General features: G+C 40.9%; 1 protein-coding gene across 1 annotated transcript; it reads right to left on the reverse strand.

The window, feature by feature from the left end:
* Positions 1 to 1,771: 1,771 nt before the first annotated feature.
* Positions 1,772 to 12,072, reverse strand: LOC128224352 (uncharacterized). The gene is made up of 4 exons (XM_052934169.1): positions 11,641 to 12,072; positions 10,259 to 10,337; positions 7,391 to 7,532; positions 1,772 to 1,802 (listed from the first exon to the last, which is right to left on the reverse strand). The coding sequence occupies exons 1-4, from the start codon at positions 11,773 to 11,775 to the stop codon at positions 1,772 to 1,774; spliced, it is 387 nt and encodes a 128-aa protein (XP_052790129.1). The 5' UTR covers positions 11,776 to 12,072.
* Between the last annotated feature and the right edge of the window lie 508 nt (positions 12,073 to 12,580).

Consider the following 12,580-nt stretch of genomic DNA (forward strand, 5'->3'; position numbering starts at 1 on the left):
GAGACAACATAGAATATGCGACAAAAAGAACATGAAACAATACAAAACATCAGACAAGACAAAACATGAGACAACACATAACTTGAGATAACACTGAATATAAGACAACACGCACATGAGACATCAAAAATCATTAAACAACACACACATGAGACAACATAGAACATGAGATAACACAGAACATGGACAATGAGACAATACAAAACATAAAACAACACAAAACATAAAACCACACAGAACATAAAACAACACAGAACATGAGACAATACAGAACATTGGACATAACATAACATTTGATTAACTTAGTTAAACGCATGTATTAATAACTATTTCTCCTCATTTGTATTCATCATAGGTTTTATAATGATAAATCTAACGTGGTACGCACATAATTATCACTCAGGTGAACGTGAATTGGCCTCCTATCTAACATGAAGTAGGCGCCTCAACAGGTCACCCCCCCCCCCAATATGGCGCCAACAAAGTACTCTAAACGATTCCAAAATACGGTCAAAAGAAGCATATTTTCATAAGAAACTAACCCTTCGTCAATTCTGTTAAAACAATGCAAACAAAAAACTTGCACGCAAACTGATTTTGTCATAGAAAATTTTGAAGTTCCAATTTAAGGTAAACACAATAGTTGTATCCAGACTATGGCGGATTTATCACATACGATATTACACTTAAATAAACAAACTTTCTGTTTCATTTTTGCTTATTTTCGGAGTTTTATTTGTTGTTGTTTTTTATTTATTTCTGGATTATCCCCTTTTTTAAAAGGGTGGGCTTTACGCAGCTACCCTTGGGACGCCCCTCATGCATAATTATAGCTATCAACTTTTCTACTTTCGGTTTGCTGAGAAATAGTTCTCTGCTATTCATTCTTATAGCTTAATATTCGTTTTTATATTGCAAAGCTTTATGAACCGTAAACAATGAAGTATTATTAGTGCACATATGTTCCAAAAATAATGAAAACACTTTTTATCTTAAGATGGGCATGAATACATAACCAAATTACTACGCCGCGATTTAAAGAATGAAAATTTGGAAGGTCAAATGTGTTAGCAAAACAAATGTGGATACTCATTGGATTTTAACCGTTCTTCTTAGTTTAAGACTGCATGTACGCGTGTTTTTATAGTAAGTTAATATTCAGTCATCTTAATGTCAGAGACCAGTCTGTTTCGCTTTAAATTGTTTGTTTTCCAGATAAAGAGTAAATGTCACGCTAGTTTGTTGACACATTTTGAGGTGTGGGTGGGGTAAAAAAAATCGGATCTATCTGTAAATTGTTGTGTGAATTCTCCAGGAAGCTCATTTTACGTACTACAACGGTTAACAGTTCAAAATATATTTGAACGATGATATAAAATTTTATTTATGTTCAAACAGTTGTTTTTGTCTGTAATTTGTTTGGTATGAAAGCAAATGTTCGAACACTCAGCTTCAAAGATCAGTAAAATGTTTGATAAACCGGATAACCGGTAATAAACGGTAAGTTGTTAATTATATATTTATTTAAATTTATAAAACATTTCTTTACTTTTTGAAACATTTTTTGACATAATTTACTGAAGTCCAGTGTTCTGTTTTGATCAAGGCAAATACATGTAACAACAAAGGAATTTAAAAGTAGTTCTGAAAGTTGATATTTTCACTACTTATTTTTGCAGTGAACATATCAAATTGATATTTTAACTGTTGTTATTTCACTGTTAAAACCCCATATTTCATCGTAAAGCATGAAATAAATAGCGTTACAATATCAGGCGTGTAGCTGCTGAATCCACATGGTTCTGAAGAAAAAAAAATCAACAAATCAGCTCTAATTGCAGTATGCCTACTTGACTACAAAACAGACCATTTTTGTATCATAAATAGAGCACCTCAGAACGCCCAGAATTCACTAGATTGCCTCTTGGTTTTTACAAATGTTCGAGGGGAGGGGTCAAAATTAGAGGTCTAGCTACGCCCCTGATTATTGGTACGGACAGATTGTTAGTTTGCGTTTCAAAGTTTTCTGTAGCCCGAAGAGAGATCACCCTTACAGGCATGTTGCGTTCGGATCAACCGTTAACTCCCCATACACTGTATAGTTAATTAACGACCTTAATTCATCTGATACAAAATATGAAAATGTCCATGTGCGTTTCACGGCATTTTAAGAGATCACAACAAATACATTTTATTATTAGATATTAAGATGAAATAAAGTGTGGCAATTCATTAGGAGTGTTAAGACGGTTCGAACACTTAAAAACTTTCATATGTAATTAAATAGTGTCTTTAAAGTCCACGATTTTCAACAAAGAGTTTCAAGGTTGAATTATCCCGCAGCTTATGTAAGAGTCCTTGTGGGCGATCGGTTTTGTTGTCAGTTTTATAACCCGGCGAGACTTCGCACCCCACTAAAACGAGTTGTTCATACTTTAATTGTATTTCTGTCCGCAAATTCGGTATCAAAGAGTAAAATAATCATAATTTTAGTATTTTCAAATACATTACCGTGAAAAATGGTCCAAAAACATGAGCCAGTCCCTTTAAATAACATAAAGGTTGTTTATTCACTGATTTTTAAATACTGAATTATTTTCACAGCGTAACATTATAATCTTATTTTACTCTTTATGGTGTCAAATTGTTACTGTTGGTGTTTATGAGCTACAGTTCATAATGGCGGCTACCTCCAAATCAAAGGCACGGCCATCGATGTCGAGTGCGGTTAAGCGCTTCCGTGATCTACCGGTTCCGACTCTTCCGTTGACGAGCTTTCCTACCTCGAAAACCGACGGGAAGGGTCCAGTCAGCTTCCAAAGCGAATAATAGCTTAAACATACATAAAAGCCTATGATAGTGCTGAACGGCTTAAGCGATGTTTCATTCCATGTGATTTTCAAAAAAGATCATATGTATGATAGCATACGTCATTAAGATTCATAAGAGTCAATACCTTCGGTTGAGCTGATAAATTGAAACTACTACGTGATCTTCTTGCAGCGTAGTTAAATGTAACGAATTCTGACATTGTAAATCGTCTATACACAGTGCGTGTGTGTATCGCGAGATAAATAACGTCATTGATGCCAACTCGGAATGCAGTAGAATGCTTCGAATGAACACTTAAAACAAAGATAGTTTTCTTTTTCCTCACCATATAAATGAAACAAAGGAAGTCAATGCCACTCACAGAGCCTTGAAGTCTGCGTTATGTTTTTTAAAGTCTTCTTTCGAAGCAAAATATTGCCTTTCGACAAAGCATTTATGACGCGATATATAACGTGGTATACACAGAGACCACTTAATAAATTTCCTATATATTCTATTGTCAATTGACCAATTTTCATGAAAGATAACCCTGATTTCTAGTGTTCCACAATCCCCAACATCATATATGGGGAGAAAACTCCTCTTGAGATGTACAAAGTACGGACGAATCATTTAAAGCTGAACTCTCATAAAGTGAACGCTTTGACACCTTTTTTTAATTATTGTCTTGGAACGAGCCATTTCTTGCGAAAGTCCATGGAAACCAGTTATATAAGCCTGCTGACAAATAATTGATCGCAGATTTTTATATTTAAGTTCAAAAATTGATGTTGTATGCATTTTCCTTAAACCGTTAGTCATAAAACATTAATTTCCGAACGGAAATATGAAAATCGAAAATCTGATTTTTGTCAGCAATCTTATATCATTGGTTTGCAGATATTTCAGCAAACAAATTGCACTTTCCAAGACAAAAAAAAAATAAAAAAAAGTTGTAAGAATGGTCTGTCTGTAAGAGTGTAGCTTTAAGGTCGCATACCATTTACTATATCCGGCGTACGAGGTCAAACACCTTCTCCCACCTCAGATAAGTAGATCCAAAACATTAACCAAGCTAGAAATTCTTATCTTGCCCACGGGCAAAGATAAAACAAGTACCCGTATGGAACTCCTTTTTAATGGTCATCACATTGTAGTTACCTCCCTTGTTGAAAACTGTCGTCTGTAGCATCATAGAAACCTTGTCTTGGGGCAAGATTTAGAGTGCTAATTAATTATTTCCCATAATAAATAATTAATCTTATTTGTCACCATAAAAAAAGTTTCCACACACCTTTTACGAAATAATGCTTCACTCAGAACTATTTAAAGACCGATTTAACTATTAACATAATCTGAATCACTGCGCCCATATCCATGACAACCACGAATTATCACATATCCTTACGCATTTTTCTCACTATGCACATAAGAATTCAAGCAAAAAATACATTTTTACTTAATTTTGTTTAACTGAGGTGGGAGAAAAAGCATCTACCATAGCCGCTCGTGTAAGGTAGGTTCATCCCAACCTTCGCGCAGGGTGTTTAGCTCGGTAAACCTCGTTCGGGTTTGGATGAACCTATCTAACGCTCTCGGCCATGGAAGATACTTATATTCTCGTTCACCAGAGTAATGATACTAAGCATACCACAGATTGATCATTATCAAACCTCTGATAAATGAGAATTGGACAAACAATGCCGGTGAAAAAGTAAACAATTAATGGTCAGTGATCAAGTATATCCAGCATATTCAGCATGTTTTAAGGTGACACTCTTATTAAAAATTAATACATACACATGTAAAACAAACCTACATTTTGAGTGATACACCCTCACCAACTTACTAAATAATGCAAATTCCTTTATAAGAACCATTGTTTTCGACATTTGTTCATCCTTTTGGTATATCAAAACACTTGTTTTAAATGTGTAAAAATCTTATTTGGGAGTAATAGTGCATCTTTAAAGTGATACTCGTATTCTTATATCGCAAACATAATTTTTTAGTTGTGAACCTTTAACTACTTACTAAATAATTTATTGATGGAAATATAAAAATGTATAATATAACTGTGAATTTAATAGCTGAACACGCAATAATATAAAATAATTGGTGAATGCTAAAAGATTTACTGCGATTTACTATGGTCTCATAAAGTAGCAATACCGTGTTTCCTGCACATTTCTTTAAATTAAACTCAGTATCCTTGTGCGCTGAAAGGGTGAGGTTAGTGGCATTAAATACTGGCGGTGTGAGGTTGGTCGCCTATCGGCCTGATAGGGTGAGGTTAGTGGCATTGAATACTGGCGGTGTGAATTTGGTTGCCTATCGGCCTGATAGGGTGAGGTTAGTGGCATTGAATACTGGCGGTGTGAGGTTGGTCGCCTATCGGTCTGATAGGGTGAGGTTAGTGATATTGAATACTGGCGGTGTGAGGTTGGTTGCCTATCGGTCTGATAGGGTGAGGTTAGTGGCATTGAATACTGGCGGTGTGAGTTTGGTCGCTTATCGGCCTGGTAGGAATAGGTTGGTAGCATTGAATACTGGCGGTGTGAGATATGTCGCCTATCAGCCTGATAGGGTACGGTTAGTGGCAATGAATACTGGCGGTGTGAGGTTGGTCGCCTATCGGCCTGATAGGGTGAGGTTAGTGGCATTGACTACTGGCGGTGTGATTTTGGTCGCCTATCGGCCTGATAGGGTGAGGTTAGTGGCATTGAATACTGGCGGTGTGAGGTTGGTCGCCTATCGGCCTGATAGGGTGAGGTTAGTGGCATTGAATACTGGCGGTGTGAGTTTGGTCGCCTATCGGCCTGATAGGGTGAGGTTAGTGGCATTGAATACTGGCGGTGTGAGGTTGGTCGCCTATCGTCCTGATAGGGTGAACTTAGTGGCATTGAATACTGGCGGTGTGAGGTTGGTCGCCTTTCGGCCTGGTAGGGTTAGGTTAGTGGCATTGAATACTGGCGGTGTGGGTTTGGTCGCCTATCGGCCTGATAGGGTGAGGTTAGTGGCATTGAATACTGGCGGTGTGAGGTTGGTCGCCTATCGGCCTGGTAGGATGGGGTTAGTGGCATTGAATACTGGCGGTGTGATTTTGGTTGCCTATCGGTCTGATAGGGTGAGGTTAGTGGCATTGAATACTGGCGGTGTGAGTTTGGTCGCTTATCGGCCTGGTAGGAATAGGTTGGTGGCATTGAATACTGGCGGTGTGAGATATGTCGCCTATCAGCCTGATAGGGTACGGTTAGTGGCATTGACTACTGGCGGTGTGATTTTGGTCGCCTATCGGCCTGATAGGGTTAGGTTAGTGGCATTGACTACTGGCGGTGTGATTTTGGTCGCCTATCGGCCTGATAGGGTGAGGTTAGTGGCATTAAATACTGGCGGTGTGAGGTTGGTCGCCTATCGGTCTGATAGGGTGAGGTTAGTGGCATTGAATACTGGCGGTGTGAGTTTGGTCGCCTATCGGCCTGATAGGGTGAGGTTAGTGGCATTGAATACTGGCGGTGTGAGGTTGGTCGCCTATCGTCCTGATAGGGTGAACTTAGTGGCATTGAATACTGGCGGTGTGAGGTTGGTCGCCTTTCGGCCTGGTAGGGTTAGGTTAGTGGCATTGAATACTGGCGGTGTGAGTTTGGTCGCCTATCGGCCTGATAGGGTGAGGTTAGTGGCATTGAATACTAGCGGTGTGAGGTTGGTCACCTATCGGCCTGGTAGGATGGGGTTAGTGGCATTGAATACTGGCGGTGTGATGTTGGTCGCCTATCGGTCTGATAGGGTGAGGTTAGTGGCATTGAATACTGGCGGTGTGAGGTTGGTCGCCTATCGGCCTGATAGGGTGAGGTTAGTGGCATTGAATACTGGCGGTGTGAGGTTGGTCGCCTATCGGTCTGATAGGGTGAGGTTAGTGGCATTGAATACTGGCGGTGTGAGGTTGGTCACCTATCGGCCTGGTAGGATGGGGTTAGTGGCATTGAATACTGGCGGTGTGATGTTGGTCGCCTATCGGTCTGATAGGGTGAGGTTAGTGGCATTGAATACTGGCGGTGTGAGGTTGGTCGCCTATCGGCCTGATAGGGTGAGGTTAGTGGCATTGAATACTGGCGGTGTGAGGTTGGTCGCCTATCGGTCTGATAGGGTGAGGTTAGTGGCATTGAATACTGGCGGTGTGAGGTTGGTCACCTATCGGCCTGGTAGGATGGGGTTAGTGGTATTGAATACTGGCGGTGTGAGGTTGGTCGCCTATCGGTCTGATAGGATGGGGTTAGTGGCATTGAATACTGGCGGTGTGAGGTTGGTCGCCTATCGGCCTGATAGGGTGAGGTTAGTGGCATTGAATACTGGCGGTGTGAGGTTGGTCGACTATCGGCCTGATAGGGTGAGGTTAGTGGCCTTGAGTTCTGGCGGTGTGAGGTAAGTGGCATTGAGTTCAGGCGTTGTGAGGATAGTGGCACATCGGCCTGGTAGGATGGGGTTAGTGGCCTAGCACTCAACTGCTTTTTGCGCACATCTTACAATGCACTCTTACGCTATGCTAAATGATTACTTTTCTTATCTCTATCAAACTTACCGTTTATTTCGTTTTTCCTTGTACACCAACAGTTTCGTCCCATAATTATAGATCTTGCGCACAAGTCGATTGAACTTCCGCTCGGCAATGATGTCATTTCCGTTGTCAGGCTGGCTTTGTTCACCTTGCTTTTTTGAGTTAGCTTCAAAGTAAAGTTTCATTCTATAAATAGGCGTGTTCTATACGACTCTACGGAAAATATAAGAAAAACTATTTTAATCGTTAGAAAAAACTTTTATTTCGAAGCATTTTCTCGTAAGCAGCGAATTTTTTGTATTGTTAAAGAAAGAAAGAATGATAAATTTTCACTCTTTTTATTGTTATAAGCTTTGTCTGTTTTTGCGATCTGCTTTTATTATTATTGTCGAACGAAGGTTAACTTCCCGACTGAGGTAAAACAGCCGAATCTTAAAGGGTGAAATTGGCTTAGTGGTATGGATGCCCGTCTTTCATCAAAGATGTTGCTTGTTTAATCCCCACCACGTTTAGGCTGTTTGAGTGGTAAAAGTTGCCGCCTCTCACCCAAGAGGTTGCGGGTTGAATCTTAACCAGGGGGAAAAGTGTTTTTCGGTAAAGGAGTACACCTCTCCCAAACGAGGTTGTTGGTTTAACCTCCGCAGGAGTGAAGCTGGTGTAGCGGTATAAATTTCCGCATATCACTAGACAAGTTTTGAAGTAGTATATGTCTAGAAGTATAGGTGTCCTTTTTTCACTAAAATTGTTTATCGTTTGTTCTCCCGCAGGGTGAGGCTATTTTGGTGGTATATGTGTCAGCCTCTCACCCAAGAGGTTGCGGGTTTAATTCCAACCAGCGGGAAAATGCTCATTTGGTAAAGCAGTAAACCTCTCATCAAACAGTCTTTGGTTTAATCTCCGCAGGAGTGAAGCTGGTCTAGGTTTCCGCTTATCACTCTAATTTTTTTGAAGTAGTATAATTATGTCTAGTAGTAACGGTGTATTTTTCCACTGACATTGTTATTGGTTTGATATACCCAGGGTGAGGCTGTTTTGGTGGTATAGGTGTCCACCTCTCAGCCAAGCTGTTTTGGGTTTGATCGCCGCCATGTTTAGAGTGGTCTAGTGGTAAAGGTGTACGTCTCATACCAAAGAGGTTGCTTGTATAATCCCCATCAGGGTAAGGCTGGTCTTGTGGTATATATGTCCGCATATCACCAAAAGAGTTTCGGGTTTGATCCCTGAGAATGGTTTGTGATATAGGGGGCCACCTCTGATGTAAACAAAGAAGGCAACAAGATGTTTGTGATTTTGATCCCAACCGGGTTAAGGCTGGTGTCCGCCTCTCACTGAAGAGATTTAGAGATTGATCCCTCCGGAGTGGGGGAGCGTTCTTATGATATAAATGTCCGCCTATCACTGAAGAGGTTGATGGTTTTATCCATCACCGGGGGGGAGGGGGCCAGGGTGATCTAGTGGAATTAGCGTCCGCCTCTCACTCAAGAGGTTGCAGGTAAAATCATCATACGGTTGGGGCTGGTCTAGTGGTGTTGGTGTCTGCCTCTCACTCAAGAGGTTGCAGGTTAAATCAACTCAAGGTTGGGGCTGGTCTAGTGGTATTGGTGTATGCCTCTCACCAAAGAGGTTGCTGGTTTACCCCCCCCCCCCATCAGGGCCGGTAAGATCTCTTTCTCCCACCTTAGATTATAAGTATCTTCAATGGCCGAGAGTGTAAGATATGTTCATCCCGACCCGAGCGTAGGGTGTTTTGCGGAAACGAGGTTTACCGAGTTTCCGCAAAACACCCTGTGCGAGTGTCAGGATGAACCTATCTTACACGAGCGGCTATGGTAGATGCGTTTTCTCCCACCTCAGTTAAACAAAATTAAGTAAAAATGTATTTTTTTGCTGTAACTTTTGTGCTTAGTGAAAATAATTGCGTACGGATAATTCGTGGTTGTCATGGATATTCGCGCAGTGATTCAGAGTATGTAAATTGTCTGATCGGTCTTTAAATAGTTCTTAGAATAGAGAAACATTATTTCTTGAAAGGTGCGTGAAAACTGTTTTCTGGTGACATTTGAAGCGAGAAATAATTAACTAGCGTTCTAAATATTGCCACAAGACAAGGTTTTCATGATGCGCTACAGACGACAGTCTTCAACAAGGGAGGTAATTACAATGTGGTGACCATTAAAAGAAGTTCCATACGGGCATTTTGTCTTCGCCCATGGGCAAGATAAGAATTTCTAGCATGGTTAAATTAATGGATCTACTTATCTGAGGTAGGAGAAAAGTAGATCCAATAATTTAACCATGCTTTCCGCAAAACACCCTGCGAGAGGGTCGGGATGAACCTTTCTTACACGAGCGGCTATGGTAGATGCTTCATGTAAACCTCGTTTCCTCAAAACACCCTACGCTCGGGTCGGGATGAACCTATCTTACACTCTCGGCCATGGAAGATACTTATTCTAGCACTCCAGACTGTTTGTGTCTTATCGTCACCATGGTGAGAACGATTTAGTGAAATAGGTGTGAGCCGGGAAACAAACTATAATGTTTCAGCGTACTATGGGCCGCCGCTCGACTAGTAGCCCGGTCAAGACCGCGCGAGGCTGTGTGTGGCCGTATCTCCGCCGCCGCTCCCGCCCAGACTATTCGCACGACAATACTCTGTGCACCGCCGCCTGCGGGAGTCAACGTGCACCTGGCCCGCTCTCGGGCGGCCGGGGTGGCGCAGCCATAGCACGTAGCCTCTTCGCGGACCGGCAGACTATCGCCGCCGCGGGCCCACACGAGATCCAGTTATTCACCACAGTGTTTCAATTGTCTTCAACAACGAGCTAAAAAGAATTAAAATAAACTAAACAATCGCATAATTTAAAGAACATGGAACAAGGAAATGTTTACCTATGAGTTCCTCGATTTCCGTCTTCCGGCTTTTATATCCCGGCTGCGCACGCAAGTAGTCTTCGCCATAGAGAATGACCTGTGCAAAACATGAACGTTTTCAAAATGATAGAAATAATGTGATCTATAAAATGGTCGACGTTCATATCCGGGCTGCGCGCGCAAAAAGTCTTCGCCATAGAGAATGACGTGTTCAAAACAAAAAAGGATAGAAATAATGTGATCTGTAATATGGTCGACGTTTATATCTGGGATGCGCGCGCAAAAAGTCTTCACCATAGAGAATGACCTGTGGAAAACATAAAACAATCAAAATGATAGAAAAAATGTGATCTGTTAAATAGTCGACGTTTATATCCGGGTTGCGCGCTAAAGAAGTCTTCGCCAAGGGAATGACCTGTGCAAAAAATAAAAAAATGAAATAAAAAGAATAGAGATAATGCGATCTGTAGAATGGATGAAGTTTATATCCGGGATGCGCGAGCAATAGAGTATGACCAGTGGAAAACATAAAAAATCCAAATGATAGAAATAATGCGATCTGTAAAATGGACGAGGTTTATATCCGGGATGCGCGCGCAGGTAGTCCTTGTCATAGAGAAAGACCCTTGAAAACCATCAAAATAAGCGGTGCTTATACTGAGTATGCCAATGCTCCAAAGGGTCACATCTTTAATTTTTTGATAACAGAAACAATATCTAGAATAAAATGATGATAAAAAATTTGTCAAAAAAATCCCGACCTACCTACCTTTTTGTTTTTGAAATGAAATCAGAGACAAACATATTACTTTTAGGCCTAAGAAAAAAGGGAGCCCACTCACTTCTCACCAAGGCGACCCGGGTTCGTTTCCCGGCCTTAGTGCATGTGAGTTTGGTTTGTAGTCACCAGGCCGGACAAGCGGGTTTCCTCCGGGTACTTCGGTTTCCCTTAAAACACGAGACCACACTCTCGTGTAATATCGTGCCCAACTAGAGTGAGTTATATTATCTTGTTATAACTAATAAATACAGATTAAATTGAAGGACGGAAAATAAATGGGTTTCTTTTATGCAACAGTCAATTGTAACCACGGCCAACAGGTCCGGTGCAAAGCGGGGACTTCGACTTTCGGTCGAGCCAACCACGGCTAAAATCCCCGCCCAGATGGTGAACAGATGGTTAAATCCCTGTCAAATGCCCCCGTACCCCATGGACCCTAGGTAAAGCCCATTCCCCGCTATATTTAAAGCGAAGACAAAACTACCGCAGTCATCCGGCACAGCGGGGCCACCTGAAAGGTAAAAACACGGCCCATTTCCCCGGCTATCCACGGTATACCCCCGGACCTGGGGGGCCGTGGTTACAATTGACTGGTGCATTACAAACAGATATATCTTACCTGTCGCTGAACTTCCTTGACCAAGGTCGACAACTCGGGATCCTTCGCCGGTGAAGTCAGTGCAGAGTGTATGGTATTTTGGTTGAGTCGAAATCTAACTTTAGTCCAGCCCGATTTTAAAGAAGAGTTTTCCATTGTTTACTAAAAGAGGGCAGTGTGTTCGGGGCATGACGCCCGTTTGTTGTTGATTTCATACTGACGTCGTTGCTATGGTTTGACGTCATCGACGTCATTAATATATAATTATTATGACGTCATTGTTTGGTAAGTCTTAAAACTCAGTATTGTAAACACAAAAAAATGCAGTGAAAATATCACTTTTATAGTTTTCAATGTTTAAGATTTCAGCCTGCTCCCGGTTCCAAATCAAACGTCAGCGCGCCCAAAAAATCATCATGTTGGCTTCGATTGTACGAGTATAAGAATTTTAAAAAAATCTGAAATCTAAAGACTGCGTAATACACATATACAATAAAAATCGCATTATAAACTCCGAAATCTTTTTAAAACCAGTAACAAAAACATCACTGGACTTTGATTAAACCAGTTTTGTAATAATGCCTGGTCCCGATTTCTCGACACTTCTTAAGTCCCTTACAACAGGATTGAGCTAAGCTCACTATTTCTGTGTTTCAATAATATGCGTAATATTTACTTCTTTAAAAGTTTTGAAACTTTAGATAAGGATCATAATCACAATTAATCATTTTTTATTTATCCAAATTCAAATAAAGTAACGATTATGGCTGGGGCGCACCGGGCGGGAATAATCCCCCCCCCCCCCACACACACACTTAATCCTTTAGTGGAATGAAATGATTCGAATAGAATACATAATCCTCTAAAGTTTAGTGACGTTTAAACATTATAATATTTATCATAGCTAGTTTGGACTATCTTAAATGGATATATCATATGCATATAAGTTAGAGCTAAAGAA

Source organism: Mya arenaria, chromosome 17 (assembly GCF_026914265.1).
Source record: "Mya arenaria isolate MELC-2E11 chromosome 17, ASM2691426v1".
NCBI lineage: Eukaryota > Metazoa > Mollusca > Bivalvia > Myida > Myidae > Mya > Mya arenaria.

Bases quoted from the DNA above. Each gene is read 5' to 3' on its own strand.
- LOC128224352 (XM_052934169.1), bottom strand. From the start codon at position 11,775: ATGGAAAACTCTTCTTTAAAATCGGGCTGGACTAAAGTTAGATTTCGA. The intron at 7,533-10,258 runs GTAAACATTTCC...TTTACTTTGAAG, and splicing joins GGAAATCGAGGAACTCATAG to CTAACTCAAAAAAGCAAGGT. The intron at 1,803-7,390 runs GTAAGTTTGATA...TTTTTTCTTCAG, and splicing joins AAGGAAAAACGAAATAAACG to AACCATGTGGATTCAGCAGC.